The sequence below is a fragment of the Melanotaenia boesemani genome, chromosome 13 (genome assembly GCF_017639745.1).
Source record: "Melanotaenia boesemani isolate fMelBoe1 chromosome 13, fMelBoe1.pri, whole genome shotgun sequence".
NCBI classification, from domain to species: Eukaryota; Metazoa; Chordata; class Actinopteri; order Atheriniformes; family Melanotaeniidae; genus Melanotaenia; species Melanotaenia boesemani.
In genome coordinates, this window is record NC_055694.1 from 15,081,716 (window position 1) to 15,102,155 (window position 20,440).

Here is a 20,440-nt window from a genome sequence, read left to right on the forward strand (position 1 = left end):
CTGGTTTCTATTCATTCTTGAAGACATAGGGCACAGTTAGGTCAAGAGCTCAAGCCCAATGTTTCAAATGTTCTCATACAGTATAAACATAATTTAGGCTCAGTATTACTTTAGATTCTCAATCACTTTGAATTTGTGCTGCTATTGCAAAAGCTGGACTTTTTTAACAACCTGTGAATTGATACCTCAGTATTTCAATTATTCTTCTTAATTTAGCTGCAAATTTAAACCATTTATCCATTACTTAAAGTAAAACAAGAAAAGGATTTCCTTGCTTAAACTTATTCAACAAGTTTTTGCAGGAAATATTTGAACTGCACTTTGAATACTTTTACTTTTTTACTATTCATTTTTATCCACAATTGTTTTGACTTTGTTGCAAACTGATCTTTTCTACAACTCCAAAGTTTTTAACCTTGGAAAGCTGAGAAAAGATTGTTGTAATACATGAAAATGTCTGACTTGTCTTCTTTGTTTTAATTTCTTTTAGTTGGGATGAGAGCAGTTCCATCAGCAGTGGACTGAGCGACGGCTCAGACAACCTGAGCTCCGAAGACTTCAACACCAGTCCCACTCTCAACTCCCTCCCCACCACTCCCATTGGCTCCCGCAGAAACTCAACCATTGTGGTAAGGATCATGCAGCTCAGACTCACACACACACACAGCTGTTTAACATAGACAAGTAATGCATGTGTGGTTACAGTTGTATTGATTAAACTGTTAATACGCTCAGGGAGTGATGAGGATCAGAGTGATGTGTCAAATACTTTGAGGACACAAACAATAGGCAGCAGGATGCTGGTACAGGAGAAATTGCCTGATTAGGTATTCAACACATGTGCATCATATTTATCACCTCTGCAGCGATCAGTGTTTGCTGCAACAGACACCCTGCATGAGGGTTTCTTTTTCATGAGGTTCCTTTTTTTGTCTGATGTAGGAACTGCTGTAAATTCAGACTTTTTTATTTTTAAATCAAAAGTGAGTAATAAATAACTTAAGAAACTAAAATCATAGTTTTTTTTATGATATCCAGTCATTGTGATGTTTCTTAAAATAAAACAAAAATTGTGTTTTGTCATAGCTACTTTTGAGGTTTTGGGGTTTTTGGAGTTTGTCTGTAAGTTTAGGTTTAGGTTTTGCCTGTGGGGATCTAGAGTGTGTGGGCTTGGATGTGTTTATGTGTGTTTTTGTCCGATTTAGGTCACACCTCCGCAGTGTGGTATATGTGACTAATGTAGTGGGATTTCAGAGGCATAGAGATGGCGGTAGACAGGAGGCAGAGAAAGGGAATCAGTGTAACCATGGCAACGGAAGCACAGGGATGCTGAGAGTGTGGGCCTTTGTCTTTTCCAATATACTAAGGAACAGGTCTAAAACATAGCCTTCTACATGCACACACACAAGGACAAATGTACACACACACAAACAGGGCCATCTGCAGTCCTGCACCCGGGCCAGTGAGCCAGAAGAACATAGGCACCTCCTACCATGCCTAGTACTAGGAGTCATGGCAACCATTACACCCCATGGCATCATTACCATGGCAACCAAACATCCCATCACCATGCACCCCACATTGTCTAGCAAACATGGCTCCATTCTCAGATGACATTTTTATATCTTTATGCTTTGCTGCAAAGGCATTTCCCTGTCCCTGTTTTTTTGATTCATGTCTCCACAGATTCCTTTTTTAGGTCCTGTTGTTTTTAATTTCCTCAAAGGCAACTCTGACTTTTTTAATCCATCCTTCATCTCTCCCACACATTGTATAACCAATTCAACTCTGATATGGGGGTGGAGGAGATGGATAATGGAACTAAGGGGGTGCTAAGACAGCATTTTAAAAGAGGAGGATAGAATCATGAAGCATAGCATTATGTTGGCAAAGGCAAAATCCTGGATTTCTTCATTTACCACATGGAAGTGAATCAAATATTCATATTAATGAACCTCCTCTTCTATCTGTGGTAACAAATGCGTGCATGGTCTTATTTATATGACTGTACCTGTGTCTTATAGATGTTTTGTCATCTTATCTGTCCAGATGTCTGTGCCCCCTCCCCGTTTTAATAATAAGGAAATGTATGAGAGGAAATAACAGTGTTTCATCAGCACAGTGTGGTCAAACAGTACACACACTTGCACATAGAATACACACTCACACAAACATCGACATCAGGTAAAACAAAGCTGCCCATGGGGTCTATTGGTTTTAATAAAAAAGGAATTCAGCGTATGAGTCCTCGTGAGAATCAGTGGGTGCAATGTAGTGAACTAACACGCACACACACATGCAATCTCACATTCACACACTTTTATTGTGTAACTGGCTGCTTTCTACACTGTGGTAGAAACTTTTCATGTCTTCATGTAAAATCTCCAATACCCTCACATGAACTCAGGTGTTTTTATTGCACTCACACATGTATACAAACACACACACACACACACACACACACACACACACACACACACACACACACACACACACACACACACACACACACAAATTTTGTTTTTTTTATAATAACTAGATTTTCAAAGTTTATCGGTAATATTTAATCTGCTTTATTGAAATATATCTAAGCTGTTTAGTCATCTGTATGAGTTAAGTCGATGTCACACTTTGTGTCTGATTTGGTATCTTGTGGTATATGTATGGAGTGTGTACATCATAGCTTTATGCTGGCCGTTCTCTGACCCTGCTGTCTCAGTTCCCTGCAATTTCAAAATGTTTAAACAAGGCGTACAAAAGGATTTAGACTGTGAAGATGAGACAACAGTGAGGGTGATTGGACTGACTGAGACGGATGTGTTATTCAGCTCAGAAGGCATCAAGTACAGACAGTCTGTGGAAATGTCTGGATCCACACATCTTATTAGGCATCCACTGCAAGCTTCCACAACCATCAACTTGAATGTAATATCTCCTAGATGCCTCTAGGGAAATTCTAACTGGGCTCAAGGATAAACTCATTATATATATATATATATATATATATATATATATATATATATATATATATATATATATATATATATATATATATACATGTATGTGTGGGTTGAGTTTCCTAGTGTACACATGGCAAATCATGTGCATGAAAGGTACCAATATCAATGTAAACCCTAATTCCTTCTTCAGTATTCACTTCATTTACTTTAGTCCTGTTTCTGGCCTTTCCCTGTTTTACTTGGTTAACACATAAAGCCTACTAGACTGTTCAAAACATGCTGATTGCTGCTTGCCTCTGTGTTTCTGTGTGTGTTGCCAGGGAGCAATGCTTTCTCATCAGCTACCGTCCATGCACTAACTAAGACAAATGCTACAGATTTGAGAAGAGGGCAGCTATAAATGGGTTTAAATGGGATTTTTGTGTGATGAGGGAGCGCTTGTTCAGTGAGATTGCAGTTATAGAATAAATATATACTGTGGACAGTAGACCGATGAGCTGATTCTGCTGCACATAATGTGGATTTTGATTGTCCAGAGTAGCAACAACTCTGAGAAGATGCTTAAGTTTCTTTTTGGCATGGCAGTTACTGTTTTTATTTGCATGTGATTGATGATTCAGGGAACATTAAGATTCTTGCCAAATGGAAAACAGATATAGTTGTTTTACAAACACATACAAGGCCATACAGATGTTTGTTTAGCAGAAAGACTTTTAAATTATAGTCAGGAATTTATTCGGTCTTATATATGCTGATCACTGTTTGAGAGTACTCATGCTGGTTTTTGGAAAGACAAGATGAATTTAAATGAGCTGTTCTTGTGTTTCATTGTCAGGAAAAAAAACTGTCAACAAAGTAATAATACTCTTGTCAAACATTTTTTGGCATGTCTGTCTGATTCTCTCTGTAGATGCGAACAGATGCAGAAAAGAGATCTCTAGTGGAGAGCGGTCTGTCCTGGGACTCCGATGATAACAAACCCGGCCGCAAGAGTCAAGGCAGAAGCGGCTACGATACAGGAAGTCTAAAGTCTGAATCTGCCAATAAATGGAAGAAAACCCGACTGCAAGGGGATGGGCTGGAGGCAGGGAAACGTGAACTGAAGAAACCGCAGAGCTTGGGTCAAGGAAATGTGTTAAAAAAGGGAAGAAACCCACCTGTGGGAGTCACATCCCCAATTACACACACATCTCAGAGTGGCCTGAAAGTAGCAGGTGAGTGGTGACACACAAACACACACACACGCACACATATACACATCAGAGTACCAAGGCTACCATTGAAAATATTTTAATAACCTGAACAGACTGACACATTTCTCAGGCTCTGTCTGTCAATCTTCCTCTTCTTTCTAGCTGTCTCACACCCACATAGTTACAGACACACTCTCTTTCTGTGTCAGACAAATTCACCCACAGCTGCAGTGCAGCCCACCCCCTGGGCCTTTAGAAAGCAATGCCATGTATCAAACGCCCATCACCACCCACACCCTTCCTGCCTGCCAACCACACACACACAGACACATGGCGCAACAATGTTTTTTCTCCCCATGGCCTTTCCTTTGCAAGCTTTATTTTTGTGCTGAACAGTGAGAATTTATAGCACTAAAATAAAGGCTTTCACAGACTGTGTGTGTCTTATATTGTGTGTACGTGTGTGTGCATACAGACCCATCTGAGACTGTGCCAGGCTTGAAGAGTGTCACCCATCACACTTAACACACTCTCTCTTACACACACACACACACACACACACAAGGAGCACAATGGTGGGGATTGTGCAGCTGCCTTTTTAGTACACCATCTGTGTGCTGTTTACGTAGACACACACATACACTCATACACACATAGATAAGCAAAACAACAGGATATTAGTTACAATGTTGTGTGCCGGTCTAGATAGTTGGAGTCTGTGCAAACAGTCGTCTTTCTGTGGGACTGTCCTGTGTTTGCTTTGCCAGCTGTTAAAATGATAGATACGTTAGACAAGTGTGGTGAAGCAGCCTGTGATCTGTGTGCCAGGCTGTTATTGTTATTAATGTCAGCATTTTGAATCTACCATCATGGTTATTCAGTCTGCCTCTGAGTTTGAGAAATAATTAGAGGATGAAACCAAGAGAAAATAGATTGGAAAAAGTTTTTGTGGTGCATCGGTGTGGAACAGCCCATAAATTTAGCCACATGAAGGCAGAAACTCTTGGAGTTAAGTGGGGGTCTTTAGTGCTTACATTTGAGTTCAGTTCATCTCTAAGGTTTGGCAGGATGCTTTGCTCTGTGTGTCATTTGTTAAGTGTCTGCATGTATGTGGAGTAGAACGGTGTGAAATCATTCAAGGAGCGAGCAACCGCTGCGGCATATTCCCATACTGTTAGCAATAGATATTTTTTATATTTTAAATGTGCTGTACACTTAGGGGCTGAGTTATGACGAGGGCAAAACTGCTGCGCTATTTAACATTTGCTGCGCAGTTTTGCTCTGGTTATGTTTCTACGATTAGCGCCTGATCTATTAAGACTGCTCCTGTTATCATTTGCGGAGCAAACAGCAGTATTTAAATGAGGATTTAGCGGCGCTGTTTGCTCTGTCATGTAAGGTTCTGGAGAGCAAGGAAACCGCAAACGCAAAATTAACTTTTATCCGATAGAAGTTGAGACAAATAAAGTAGACAAATAAAAATATTGCGGAAGTCGAGGAAAAAAATCTAAATGTCACCAGAAATGCTGCAATATAGTTTCATATTCAAGTTCTATTTATTTATAAGGCACACTAACAACAACCTTTAGGAACCAAGGTATTGTACATATAAAAACATGCAAGGAACAAATAAGAAATAATAAAGGTTTAAAAGCTATAAAGAAATAATAATAATAATAATAATAATAATAAAAGACAGGCATGATAAAGTCTTTAAACTTATCCAGCAATTCTAATATTGCAACGCTGGATCGTCTCCACAATCCTCTTCTCTGGCATTCTAAATATATTAATATAATAAAAAAAAATGCATTATCTTAGTCGCCTTTCATGGTGTCTGTGCCTCCTCCTTAAAATTATTACTGCAGCCATTGCGCGTATACTGTTGTGCCAATTAGCACCTGCTTTTCAGAAACGCTATTTTTAGAGCAAACATAAACACCGCAAACTATTTGCGGGCTACATGAATCCCACTGCTGCGCAAACCAGATTTATTTGCATAGTCTCCTCCCACTAATGTGCACTTTCTGGCCGGAACGCCCATAATGCATATGCAGTAGCTTCAGAAACGCAAAGTGGAGAGCGGCGCAGTTTTGCCAGGATAACTGACGCAGTTCCATGTTTGCGGCTTTGATAGATAAGCTTGGGCCGATTTTAGCGGAGCAAAGCCGTCTGCACCTGTTTTAGTACACGCAAAGCGTTAATAGATCAGGGCCTTAGTGTGTTATATATTTTTGCAGATGATGTATAAAACTGGTGAAGTACTAAATTTATCAATTTTTTAAAGGCAACATCATTAAATTTCGTGGTCTCAAGGAGAGTTTTAAATAGAAAATCTTCATGACTGAAAAGCTGGAAGTAGCTAATTCACAATTAATTGTTTCTATGCAAACTTTGTAGTCTTAGCTGGGTCTTACTGAGGACAAAAAACACTCCGTCAAATCAAATCACATCAGATGTCTTATTTTCCCCATGAGGAAACTTTTCTTGTACAAGCTGTTTATTTAGCTACAGGACAATATATTGTGTAATAAACACATGTCAAACAGTTCACTCCACAGCTGTGACATATTATATAAGACACAGGATCAAACAGAATGTAAAAATATGATAACAATGGCCGTTTACAATATTGCACACTGGCCATGCAGATGATGTAGTGGTCATTCAGCTCAGGGACAAACTCCAGCTCCACCATATTGGACACCTAGCAAAGGTAGCTGTTGGTCAGCTCTTGGGGACATGTATTAAAAGCTAGAGGAAGACTCCAGCCAAAGAGGAACACAGGAATTGGTCTGTGAATTATGACTCTGTGTGACAAGGGACTCATTTGAGACAAAACTGAATGACAGCAACCTGGCTAACTTACAGGAAGCCAACTGTGAGCGATAAGTAAACCGTTTACCAGAAACGGAACTTTTTTAATTCATCCAGCTGTGAGCATTGCCTCTTTTTTCCCTGAGCAGCACGCTGTGAAACAGTCGAGCTCATTGACTCTGCAGTGATTACTGATTTAGTAAGCACAGTGAGCTTGTTGACTGTTGTTATTTTTAGCTTGAACAGAGTGTGAACCTGCAGGTGTTTATCATTGTATCAGGGCTAAACTGCTGACAGGTCACGTATGTGAGTTTCCTCTCTGTTTCCTTTTCCATCTCTGTAGCTAGCAGACACTCACAACAACATTGTGCAGATAATGTTTATGAACCACTCACTGTGCATCCCCATTACACTGCTCTCCCTTCTACCACAGTAGCCCAAAACAGGGGGGCAGCACATTTACACTGAAGAATTTTCCTCTCAAATTCAAACGACAGAGCATTGCACTCATAAAAATGATTTCTCAATGATTTCTGTCTGAAATTCAGACCTCCATCTTTTTCTTGATGAAGACACTTCCTTCGCAGTCTCTTCTATGCACAACATTGTGTCCCTGTTTGAGTTTCACTGGCTCCACGTCAGGAGCCAGTCAGTCAGCCTTCATCCATGTAGAAACGAATACACAATTCTGCGCTCTGCCCCTACGTTTCACTGTTCCTGGAGTGTGCTTTCTTGCCCCTTACTGCTTTTGAAAAGGGTAACTTTGCGGTAACAGAATAGATTGATTTTATGACTTGACTTGTAAACCCAATTTTCACACTTTCACAAAAAAAACTCCAGGGGTAATCTGCTGTCAGTGTCACATTCCTAAAGGATCCAGTCACTGAGAACTCTGAGTACGTGTGGTATACATGTCTTGCTAAATATGTGTGTATATGTCTTTTGTGGGTTTTTAAATAGTCCTAAGTGACTCCAGATGTCCCCAGGCAGCATGCCGGTGGGTCTCATTCACCAGCAGTTCTGTGACTCTGTTAATGCCTTGTATATAAACCTCACATAACGAGTTTCATTAGACACAAATTAAGCACGTGGGTAGTTTGGACTTCTGTTTGGGATACATACAGTAGGGTGTTCATGTGTCTAATAAAGTGTTATTCTCTTTCTTACTAAGTCCAAATAATTTACTAATTGGGAAATATTTTAAGTGGTTAGAGAAATCACCAGGTGATCTCTCTAACCACCGTATTTCCACAAAGAGCCTTTAAGAGCAAAAAAATTAATTTAGACTGAATGTTTCCTGCAGATTTGTGCCCTTAGACATGCTTCATAAACGTGAACACAACTTTTCCACAGCCATATTCATCTCAGCACTCCCCAGCTGTGACATTCAGCAACGAACTTAGTGGAAAACTGAAACTAGAACTGGAAAGAGAAAACTATTTTATCCCATCAGGATGGAAAAGAGCAGTAACTGTGTGATAAGTGTATGCGACTGTAAAGCTGTGAGTCTGGTCTGCCAGCTGTCTCTCTGCTCAGACAGGGATTTGCTTCTATCAGCAGACAGTCAGACATCGTAGGTGTTCAGATTAGATATCATGTCCTGTTATGGACTGATTAGGTTCTGCTTATATGTGCTCTAAGAACTCATCACAATTGTTTGTTTTTTTTTTTTTTGGCTCCACTCCAGGCTCTGTGAAATCAGATGGGAAGCCCATGGATAAATCTCGATTAGCTATGAAGACTTCAGGACTTCAGCGCTCCTCCTCTGATGCTGGTAAAGACCACCGAAATGGCACTGGAGCTGGTGAGCAGCGCAAACCTCCATCTGGCTTGGTCAGGCCTTCAACTGGTGGAAACTTCGGTTTCAAGAAGACCACCACAGCAAGTAGTAATGGCACAAACAATGCCACTACACCTTCTGTAACAGGTACAAGTGTGAACTCCACAGCTAGCGGGTCTGCAGCAGCTGGAAAGATTCCCAAAATGTCTGGTATTCCTGTCAAGCCAGGTGCAGGTGGTGGAGGACGTAAGACAAGTCTAGATGTTTCAAGCAGTGACCAAAGTGGTTTCCTGTCTCCAAACGCCAGGACATCTCTCCAGTACCGCTCTCTGCCTCGCCCTGCAAAAACAAATACCCTGACTCTAACCAGGCCGAGCTCAGCTCGACCAATCAGCACCACCATGGACACAGGCTCTGGACTAATGAAACCTTCCACCACAGCACCACAGGGCTCGAAGCTCAAAGAGCCTGCCTCTGGGATCATTTCTGGAACAGGGTTGAGTAGGGCAGGTGGGCGTGGGATCCCGAGTCCCAGCCCTGTCAATCAAACAGACAGAGAAAAAGAGAAAGAGCGAGCCAAAGCTAAAATTGTTGTATCTGACTCTGAGTGTGGAGGTGGCTCTCTGAAGGGAAGTCCAGCTCAGACTCCCTCAGACAATGGAGGAAAGCCACATGGGCTGAGACCTCCCAGCAGTGGAAAGAGCATGGATCTGCCCTCACCCAGCACACACAGGTACTTGAATTGGTATATAGTCATTTTCAGAAACACAAGCTTCCACTTGCATAATAAGTTATTTATAATACATTTGATTCAACACCTTTTTGTGTTTCTTCAGGTTGTCTGGGATGCGCAGCCTCACAAAGCCTCCATCCATGGTCCAGCTGGACAAGTTGAACTCCAATAGCCTAGAGATAGAGGTGCAGGACGCCTTGCCTCCAAAGATCCCTCCCTACTCCAAGCTCCAAGACCTCTGTGGTTCAGGAGGCAGCTCCAACAGCACCTGTTTGACCCCCAGCCCCGCCCCTTTACTCAATGTGAACTCATCAGCTTGCTTTTCCAGCTCAGGCATCGGTTTGGGACCCAGACAGGTCACTTCCCTCGGGGTTGTAGGGAGTGAAGGGAGCACCTCTCCTCTGCTCTACCCTCGCGTGTCTGGGCTGCATCGTAGTATGGAGTCTCTGCCACTCCAGATGAGTCTAGCCCCAGAGCCCCAGGAGAGAGAAAAGGATAGGGGGAGGGAAACTTTGACTAGAGACTACACCACCTTAGAATCCCGAGACAAAGAGAGACAGAAGGACAGAGGCCCTCCCTCTAACTGGAGCTCTGGAAATAAAGTCTCACTGCCTCTCACGGACAGGTCAGTTGAGTCCTGGTAAAATGTGATCTTTCACTGCTCTCATTGTTGTTAATCTACCTAAACAGAGCTCAAACACTTATACAGAGCAGCCATGTAGCCCCATCTTCTGGTCAGCTGAGGAACTGCACCAAATGTTCAAGAAAACACTTTAATACACTATAAGGGCTCTCCTACCCTACATTCTCACATCCTCGTTCCCTTGTTTGGAAAATAGGTAGAAGTTCAATTTAGTACAATTTTAAAGATAAAATGTTGTCACAGTGTGAAACTATAAGGTTTCTAAAAATCAAATTTATCCCACTGAATCTTGAAAATCCAGAAAACAAAGAAGCAATCTTTTAGATTGGGTACATTTTAACTCTCTTTAAATCAGCCCTGTCCAGAGATGACTCTAATAGCTTTAGCAGAGGTTTTACTGACAATTAAACAAGGTAGAGAAAACATGTTGAATGATTAGCTAAATACTGCCCAAAAGTTAAACATCGTGGTACACTTTTTTGCATTTGGTATAACAGGAAAGCTAAGAATCTTGTATACGCAATAAAGACTTGCACACACACACACTCACACACTCAGACTGATGGGCTGCTGTGCTATTATTACTATGGGCCTGTTATCAGTGTTGTACAAGCTGACTGAAATCCCAATTACTGGCTGACACCAGCCATCTTACCGTGCCTCTTTGTGTCTGCTGGCTGTTCGTGAGAGTTTAATAACTCCCTCCACTGCTGCTTTAATAATTACATTGTTTAATCTCCACAGTTCTCAGAGAGACAGAAACACACTGCCAAAGAAAGGTTTAAGGTATGTTGGTGCATGTAGCTACATTCTTAAACATGCACACAAAGCTTTTTTTGTACTTCTACATTAGATCAATTCAAAAACTATTCAGTAGTTTACACAAATGTACAACACTGTTGTCTGCAAATAGACCACTATAACATGGAATCCACAGGTACTTTTGCACTAAGTTTTTTTGTGCATTAAAGACAGAAGTTAGTGGATCTTAGTCTCATTATACAACTATATATGCAGCTCAAATTGTGAGTCTAAAAATATTAAATAAGTAATTTTACTGAATACCTGCAGCATAAAAAAGAGGGAATATGTTTACAACCAAAAAATGATTGACTGCAGAGATTTTTATAGCTGTAAAAACATGAAAAAAGCTCATAGCAACAGAAGTAAAATACCTCATATCTGTGTAACTCACAACCATAAATCAAGCTTGACACACTACTGATGGATTGACACAGTCTTGGCACTGCCTTTTAGTTGCATATGTACAGAAATGCCATGGGTATGATTCACTCTGAGTTACAGATGTTGATCCTGCCTATTAAACTGTCACTTGTCTAGAAGAGCTCCTTGTGATCTCCTCAAAATTTAATCTCATTGTGTTCAGTTCCAAACATTTCTGTGTTTTTTTTATTCATTAAAAGATTGAACTAGAAATTCTTTCACAGACTTTTAATATAAATGGTACTGACTTTTTCCACTGTCTGTAGTTTCAACGGCGCTTCCCAGGTTGAGGAGGAAGGAAAGGAGAAAGGAGAGAGGAGGCACTCTCATACTGCTCTCAGCATGACTGATTCACTCACTCTTCCATTGCTGTCCTCACCCACCTCCCTACCCCGCACTTGTAAGACTACCATGGGTTCGTATCTATGAGACACTGAGAGGAATAATGTAATAACTGATACAGTACAGTTTATGTATTTGTGTGATATAGTTTGGTTATTAACTTTGTGATTTCATCAGTATCTAGCCCTGTTGGTGGACCTCCAAGAATGACTCGGTCCAACAGCATCCCAACCCACGATGCCTCCATGGAGCTATATGGGGCATCGCCGCTGGGCAGCACACTGTCACTAGCTGATCGTCCACGCAGCATGGGGATGGTTCGATCCGGATCCTTCAGGGACAGGGAGCCCAATGACGAAGGTGAGTCATGCCATTTGTTTAGATATTTGTTGAGCAGAGATCTGTCCTGCCTGTTATTACATGTGGCTGATTGTTGGTTTATTATGTTTTTTTTTTTTTTAATTTCACTCTCCAGTTCACGGCTCTGTACTCTCCCTGGCATCCAATGCCTCATCAAGCTACTCTTCGGTGAGTCCGGTCAGCATGCAGACTCAGGTAGATACAGATCAGTGTGTGTGGTGTGTTTATGGACTGAAGGATGGAAGCGTGTACAGTGATGCTTTACTCTTGGTTCACATTTGAGACTATACCAGAGGCTTCATTATTCTCCTCTTATTCCGTCTTCTCTCCACTCTTCTCGCCTTTCTGTCCAATTGACATCTTTACTTTTTTGCTTCTTTCTACCCAAGGCTGAGGAAAGGATTCAGGGAGAGGTAAGTGTTGTCTTTCCTGCCCTGTCTTTCTTTTCTTTCATCACTCTCATCCCTGTTCCCTGTGGAAGAAGTCTGTTATTCATTTCATGTGCAACATCCACCCACCTATGTAACATGATCCACCACCAGTTTTAGCAAGGTTTTTCTATTTTCTAATGGGATGTTGACATTTTTCTCTGCAGCAAATCCGCAAGCTGAGGCGAGAGCTGGAATCGTCGCAGGAGAAGGTGTCTTGCCTGACCACACAGCTGACAGCAAACGTATGTACTGCTGCCCTCCTCAACATTAATTAGCCTGTTAGATGACCTTTTATTCAAAACATGTTAAGCGCTTGCCTGCATTGTCCTTGAGATTTCCTAGATATGTTTTAAAGACCTATAGCAACTCTTGGAATCCTTTAAAATAGGTTTTGCATCACACACGCCACTACCAAGTGAAAGAGCTGCTTAATTCATCTTTGATGGCAACTTCAGCTACAGTCAAGCAAAACCAGCTAGAACCCTGTATTAAGTTCAGCTCCATGTCCCCCACCTAACCTTTCCGAGTGGCATTTTAACACCATGATTAAAGCTACAATATGCAGCCATTCACCTCAAGGTAGCTGAAAATTTTGCGTTAGCCCCTCCTTCTGATTTTACACCACAATACCCATCAGTCATCTTGATGAAGCTCTGCCTTAGTGACAATATACCTTGAGGCTAAAGTAACTGATACTCATGGAGGCGCCACACATCTTTAACAGCCAACACCAGAACAAGCAACAGCAAGTGATCAAGAAACAATGTATCAATGCTTTAGGCTTTGTTGTTTTGTTTGAATATCTTCATAATTTGATTTTTATTTGCAATAGAAATATTAGGTGAATGCAGGATGATATGATGTTGGTGTAGCATCTGATGATATTCTTTTATATTTTGTTTTGCATGTCTGCAGGCCCAGACTTTAACGCTTTGCTTGTCATAGTTAGTCTGTGTTTTCATTGCAGTCAAATATGATTTGTGTCTCAAATCCAATTTTTAGGACAAACTGTTAATTGTAAACAATCATATATGAGTTGTTTGTAGATATATCTCTAACTAATATGTCGCTGTGGATTCAGCTTTTCCTGCATTGAAAACCTCCTTGAATTATCAGCAATCCAGTTGAGTATCTGTTTAAAAATTGCTTTTCTCCATGATATGCACCATAGCTCTCTGCTAAAAGCATCGATATTCTCTGCAGCCTTGCATTCAGTCATTCTTTGTGAGTATTAAAGATGACACTTAGATGTTTTGAGCAGCCACAGAGTGTGCAGTGAGGAAGCATATCAAAAAGCTGATCTGAATTATACTTCAAACTGCCATGTGATATGGATGTACTCAATAAAAGTGGGTCTAAGAAGAATAGCCAAAAGAATAAATTTAAGATGACAGTCTGAACATAGTTTTACATCCTTTACATCTTTTCCTTTTGTGACAACTGTCCAGTTCTCCACTCACCTTGGTTTAATTCTCAACTCATCATGTTGCTGTTTTGACAAAGCGGTAATGCCACAAGGTGTCTGTCTGTTGGTTTTACTGATGTAGCAGTGATATGTGACACCCGAAGCAACCGCTGACTTTTCAAAGGCATACAAAGTCTACTTAAGGATGTCGACATGGGGGTTGATGGAATGAATCACAAGCCCAAACATATTTTTGTAAAAGATTATTTAACTTTCAGTACACCTATTCACGATGTAAATCCTACTTGATTACGTCACATATGTCACAATCTCACATGGCAGCTGCTGGGAGTGGGAGCAGCTACTTCTCACAAAGACATACAGAGCTTTAAAACCCATCCTGTGATGTCAGTCAAATCATTTCTGCACCGTCTCAGCACATTTCTTATCCATGCTAGCCCTGAATAATCCTACCCTCTCCCGAACCTCCTAAAAGCCACTTAGCTTTACTGCACACACATACAAACACACAGCTTGGTGCATTACCTTTTTTCCCCCTGACTACAAGGTTGTGTCCGTATCATCACCTTGTCAGCGTTTTTACTCATCGAGGCAATACACAAGCTTCATACAAAACACATCAGTCATGTGATTCTGTATGCATGTCTTCCCCTTGAGGTTGGATTTTATACTGCTGACCTTATTATAAGCAAAACAAATGGACCAAACACCAAATGTCAATATGGTTGATTAATGTCTGGACAGATTTTCATTATTTTACTGTAGTAATACAATATGTAAAGGAGAATAGAAACCAATTTTCTCCTCTTCCTCTGGGCTAAATGGAGGAGGGGTGTTAGAAAGAGATTAGGTCAAATGGGATTTTGCACACACAACATTCTGTTCAGTCTTTGTGTTTTATTCATCTTTTTAGCTCCTCATTTGAGAGGGACAAAGGGGCAGAAAAAATCTATTGAATCTGCTCTTTTGTAGGTGCTCACTTCTAGCTTCATTAGTCTGCTTCTACACGATACTCTGCAGTGCCTCTCACCTAATATACTGTAAAACTGTGTTTAAACCCTATTGATGTCTTGTTAGGTGCAACTACTTCTGGGGATAAAATAAACTGTTGCATTTGTCTTTCATCCTTTCTGAACAGGCAAATCTGGTGGCTGCCTTTGAACAAAGTTTGGCGATGATGACATCTCGGCTGCAGAGTCTATCAATAAGCCATGAACAGAAGGTACCCTCACAGCTGCACTTTCAAACGCAAACACACACAAACCCAAATTCCAGCCTCATTCCAGCATTATACATGTCTAAAGAGCAGTCAGCTGAGAGCTAACATGGTGTGAGGTGACTTTGATCACAGCCCGAAGCAAGAAGCTGAATGTAGGTTAGAGGTCCAGGCTGCAAAATCTTGATGTGAAGAAGGAGGACAGAAAATAAAAAAAATGTTAAGGCTAAATGACAGGCAGTTGGCATGCTATTCACGGTAACATTCCTGCATTTTGCTGTCTGTTTAAGTGTGAATGAACTGATCAGCACTTGAGGCAGTGTTTAGAGAGAGTGTGTGTGTGTGTGTGCGTGTGTCTAAATATGAGGAGTCTTTCTGAGTTCTTCATGCCTTGCTGCTCTCTCTGAAAGCCCTGTCTAGACCACAGCAGAGAAGCCTTTGTTGTTAGTGCCAGCACACTGACCTGTGCAGCTCAGCCTGGTGCACGCACTCTTTTTAACCTTGAGGAGATGGACCGAGTCGCTCCATCTAGAGTAAAGTGAGATCGGCTTTATAAAAAGGACAGAAAGACTTGGTTGTTCTGAACTCTTTGTCTTTTGCTGACATTGTGATAGGGATCAAACCCACCAGATTTTTTTGCTTATTAACTGCATAAATTAATAAAATCCATGTTATAAAATGTATTATTTACAAATATGGATATATACTTGTCTCATATATTTGATCATCAAACCATATCTCAGTCACATTACTTTGCACTTAAGAGCATGAGATAAATGAATAGCTGCTTTAACAGTTTTAACTATAATAATAAATTAATAATTCAATAAATAATAATGTAATAAATTAATCATGGGCCTACACTTTGACACCTACTGTAAAGGAATCTGAGAATCAATGTCAAGGAACATTAAAGCTGTTCTTATGGCAGCTATATGACATTTATTGAATGTTTGTGCAGGATTCAGAGCTGGTAGAGCTGCGGGACACCATCGATGCTCTGAAAGCCAGGAATGAAGAGGCACAGGCTGTCATCCATGGAGCCTTAAACAACCCAGATAACATGAAAGGTCTGTAGACTAACCAGCTAATCCTGCTTTTTCTCTCCTTCACATCCGTCGCTGATATTGATATGCAATTTGTTTATTGTAGACCTGCGTATTCAACGTCAAAACTCATGTGAGAGCATCTCCAGTTTGAATAGCTTGACCAGTATGTCGAGCGTTGGCAGCCTCAAGGATCAAGATGCCAAGAAGAAAAAGAAGAAGAGCTGGGTAAGAATAGATTATTTATAAAGTCATGTTTTTTCCTCACTGCCTGGTGTTTGTCTGCTTATTGTCCATAATAAAAATGACTAAGCAGCATAGATAAAGTGTGACCAGTCTTTCCCTCCTCTGTGTTGTGTTATTTTGCTGTGTCAGGTCTTTGAGGTGAGTGCAGTCATCATGTCTGTAATAAAGTTTCTATAACTGTCTGTCACACAGCATGATGGAACATCTAAAACTGCAACACAATCCCTCCATCTCTGCTGATTGACCTCCTTCATTACTAATGGCTGTAATTCAGTTAGAGAGACAAACAGCAGACATGACGCCTCATAAAACCCAGAGTTTACAGCTTAGTTTCAGTTTATGAAATGTAATTTTTAATTAAGTTTCTCCTGAATTATTTTCTTGTTTATTTAATTTATTTTTCAGTAAAAATGTCTGTAGTCGGTGTTGCAACCAACATCTGTGTTACCATGTACCATTTACTAACCCAGTAATTGGGTACTACATGTAATAAATAAAGGAATAGTTTGCCATTTTGGACCTAATTTTTTCTCCACAATTTTTATACTTGTCTGATACACAAGGATAAACTAAACGTAGAAAATGAAAATGGAAATATTTATAATTTACAGAAAATTACGAAACGTTTCATAAATAATTTGTTTTATATTGTTTTTAAAAACTCTCTCTATATATATTTTTTATGTTTAAACAACGGCTAAATTCAGACTAGGTATTTGGCTTGTTTATATGAAGAAAATATACTAGAAAAAGACCATGAGGCTTTATCAAAAATGTATTGATAAATTGGACAGATAGTGAGTAAAATGGACACCAAAATATATTTTTATATGTTTTTTTGGAAGACGTAGAAGCAAGATAACCCAAAATCCACCTGCCAGCATCTCTAAAGCTTATAAATTACCTTATCATCTTTTATTAACCAGCATACCATTTTTTCTCAAATTCTACAAAAATGTTAAAACAGATTGCATCTCTGTGGGATGTTAAATGCTGTAAACAAAGTGGTAAACCATTCCTTAAACATTAAGCATGTGCTAAATAAATAATCCTACCACTTCCCTCTTTTTTGGGGGGGGTATTTTCAGTTACTGAATGATAGTTTAAAATTCTGGCTATATCTTAGTTTATCTGTCTGCTCTCATTTTGTAGTTGAGGAGCTCCTTTAACAAGGCTTTCAGCATAAAGAAAGGCTCCAAAACCTACTCAGATATTGAGGAAATCGTTACCCCCGACTCCTCAGCTCCCAACTCCCCAAAGATGGCTCATGAAGGAGGAGAAGCAGGCGAGAACCAACCTTTAGCCTCTTCCACCTCTTCAGTGTAAGTATACAGACAGCAGCAAGCAAGTCAGTTTAGCCTTTATGGTTGTTAGCCTCTGACAATAGCATTCTGGCTCTTCTAGGATCATGGAAACAGCAGAAGAGGGAGACAATGGTGACACAGCAGTATCAGAGTTACGCTCAGAGCTCTGGGAGAAAGAGAGGAAACTTACAGACATCCGGTTAGAGGCCTTAAACTCTGCACATCAGCTGGAGCAGCTCAGAGAGGCTATGAACAACATGCAGGTTTGTTGTATTTGTCTGTGCACATGCTCTGTATTGTATGTCCATGAAAGTGTATTTGGTATTGCAGCTACCTGTCAGTGCAAACTAAAGATGAAGTTTTTAAATCTGCCTGTGCTATAGTCAACTGTGGAGAACCTAAAGGCAGAAAATGACCACTTGAAAACTGGAAGTTTGCTCCATCTCCCTGGCTCTGGTCCCACCTCCTCCACCTCTCAGCCTTCAGGCCTGGCCTCTCTCCTGGGACCCTCAGTGAGGCAGCCAATGAGCATGTCCTTTACCAAGTCCTTCAGTCTTAGCCTGAATGATTGTAAAGATTCAGGTGAGGGATGAACAATGTATAACATTTACACTGGCTAATGCGAATCTGCAGGATGTAATTATTGTTTCTTTTATTCCTTTCAGAAGTGTGTCCGGATGACTTCCAAAGTGTGTCATCTCAGCGTGAAGAGTTATGTGCAAAAGTCCTGGTCCGCACCGGAGATCATAAAGAGGTAAACACAGAGCAGATAGCATTCACAAAATCATATGAAATGGAGGTTTTCCACTGAACAGTTTATGTTATCTTCTCTCTCTGTCTTTGTAGGAAATTAAGCAGCAGCAGGAGTTTTATCTGGGTTTAGTACCAGTTAGTGTGAGGACTGACTGGACCTTGCTGGACTCACTCATTGCAAAGAGCTTCAAAGTAATTATAGTTTTGTTTTATTCTACAGTTTTAACAGAGGACCGGACATTGATCTGAGAGCTAAATCTTGGTTGTGGTTGTCTTTTCCTCTTTTGTTCAGGACTACTTAAGTCAAGTGGACCCAACTGCCAGCCTGGGCCTGAGCTGTGACTCTCTGCACATGTATCAGCTTTCCCAGGGAGGGGAGAGGGTCATAGGAGAGGATAGTCCCCAGGTCTCACCATATCGATGTCTCGGCAGTGGTCCTGCTAGAATTTTTGTTACCTTGAAAGGTTAGTGGTACAAATGCATACCAGGCTTGCTGGTTCAGTTAGTGGTGCATTATAAACTGGGACCACTGCTGTTAAGTGCCTTAAAAGGATATTTTTATGCCATTGACTTCTAGTTACTTGTAGTTGGTGGTGTTGGTGCTTGGCAACATTGTTTGACAACTGCCATAAAAATCAGTCAGGCTCTGTACTATTTGGATAGGTGAGTTTGGTCATCGTGCCAGGTGACATAATATGCAAACACACACATTGCTGACAGCTTTAGCAGTGTTTTAATGTACCAAAATGCACTGGGGAGCAAAGATTATCAAACTATACAGTTACTCCATATGAAGTTTATTGTTAAGGATGCATACCTATATAATAGGGAACCTTTTTGGGTGAGGTTTAACTTGCCTTTACTGCAGAGACTAACTGCAGTAAGGAGGAAAAACAGATATTCAATCATCACTTTGCTTTTATTGGAACCTTATGTTCACTTTTGAGATACTGCATGCTACAAAAATCCACATAGTTAATGGTACTTAAATTTTTAAAATGACCTGGAGTAAAAAGAGGAAAATATGGTTTTACTTGAAATTGTGCTTACTTGATAACTGCCATTTCTCAAAGCTTATGGTTTTCAGCTTTGTACCTTCCAATCAGTTTTGATTTATCTAATATGCTTAAAAACACAATTTTCGCAGCAAACGGGTAAACATTGTAAAATCTGTAGTGATATTCAGCTTAAAGTCAGTCTGAAGTAACAACAGAAATAAAAAAAATCTGTTGCAAAATATGAAATGATCACGTCTATAAATGGAAATGGTAGGACTCTGACAGTTCTTTTAAATAACCCCAGTGCCTTTCCTCTCTCTCCTTTGTGTCTTAACACACTAAAGGTCTCAGAGAAAAATGTGTTGACTCACTGGTGTTTGAGACTCTGATTCCTAAGCCCATGATGCTGCACTACATCAGCCTGCTGATGAAACACAGACGTCTGATTCTGTCTGGACCCAGTGGGACAGGAAAGACATATCTCGCCCAGCATCTGGCCCATTATCTCCTTCAGCGCAGCCAGATCGACTCATCTGAGGGTAACCACGAGCCATGTGTCCTGGGTCGCAGTGCTGCTGTTACCTTCAATATGCACCGCCAGTCGCAGAAGGTAAACTATGAGCTGTTTTTTTTTCTTTTCTTAGGAAATTATATTTTATAGGAATATATGTGGCATGTGGAATATTTTTTATAAAAAACTGTGAAAATGTTTTTGCTTCCTCAGAATGTTATATTAACTTTTCTTCTTTTTGCAGGATTTGCAGTTGTATCTGGCAAATCTAGCAAATCAGATTGATAGGGAGAACGTAGGAGAGCTGCCATTGGTTGTTATCATAGATGACATCAGTGATTCAGCTGCGATCACTGAGCTTGTTAATGGAGCGCTCACCTGCAAGTATCACAAATGGTGGGTCTTTCAGTTTCTTCAGTTTTTCACCAGAGTTGTATAATGGCAGCTAAACAAGATT

The 20,440-nt window shown here is 40.5% G+C and overlaps 1 protein-coding gene across 5 annotated transcripts in view; it reads left to right on the plus strand.

Annotated features, from left to right (window-relative positions):
• LOC121651974 (neuron navigator 1-like) overlaps positions 1-20,440 on the plus strand; it is a 79,254-nt gene that overhangs the window by 54,365 nt on the left and 4,449 nt on the right. For 3 of the 5 annotated variants that reach the window (XM_042004471.1, XM_042004475.1, XM_042004474.1), the window contains 22 exons: positions 491-629; positions 3,871-4,174; positions 8,658-9,483; positions 9,587-10,108; positions 10,871-10,912; positions 11,617-11,765; positions 11,870-12,052; positions 12,168-12,247; positions 12,442-12,465; positions 12,648-12,725; positions 15,048-15,131; positions 16,087-16,195; positions 16,278-16,399; positions 16,547-16,555; positions 17,570-17,739; positions 17,822-17,984; positions 18,105-18,303; positions 18,387-18,475; positions 18,568-18,666; positions 18,767-18,938; positions 19,817-20,082; positions 20,228-20,379. In XM_042004471.1, the coding sequence (XP_041860405.1) occupies positions 491-629; positions 3,871-4,174; positions 8,658-9,483; positions 9,587-10,108; positions 10,871-10,912; positions 11,617-11,765; positions 11,870-12,052; positions 12,168-12,247; positions 12,442-12,465; positions 12,648-12,725; positions 15,048-15,131; positions 16,087-16,195; positions 16,278-16,399; positions 16,547-16,555; positions 17,570-17,739; positions 17,822-17,984; positions 18,105-18,303; positions 18,387-18,475; positions 18,568-18,666; positions 18,767-18,938; positions 19,817-20,082; positions 20,228-20,379 (3,981 nt within the window). The remainder of the gene's footprint in view (positions 1-490; positions 630-3,870; positions 4,175-8,657; positions 9,484-9,586; positions 10,109-10,870; positions 10,913-11,616; positions 11,766-11,869; positions 12,053-12,167; positions 12,248-12,441; positions 12,466-12,647; positions 12,726-15,047; positions 15,132-16,086; positions 16,196-16,277; positions 16,400-16,546; positions 16,556-17,569; positions 17,740-17,821; positions 17,985-18,104; positions 18,304-18,386; positions 18,476-18,567; positions 18,667-18,766; positions 18,939-19,816; positions 20,083-20,227; positions 20,380-20,440) is intronic. The other 2 variants (XM_042004472.1, XM_042004473.1) reach the window with 2 other exon arrangements.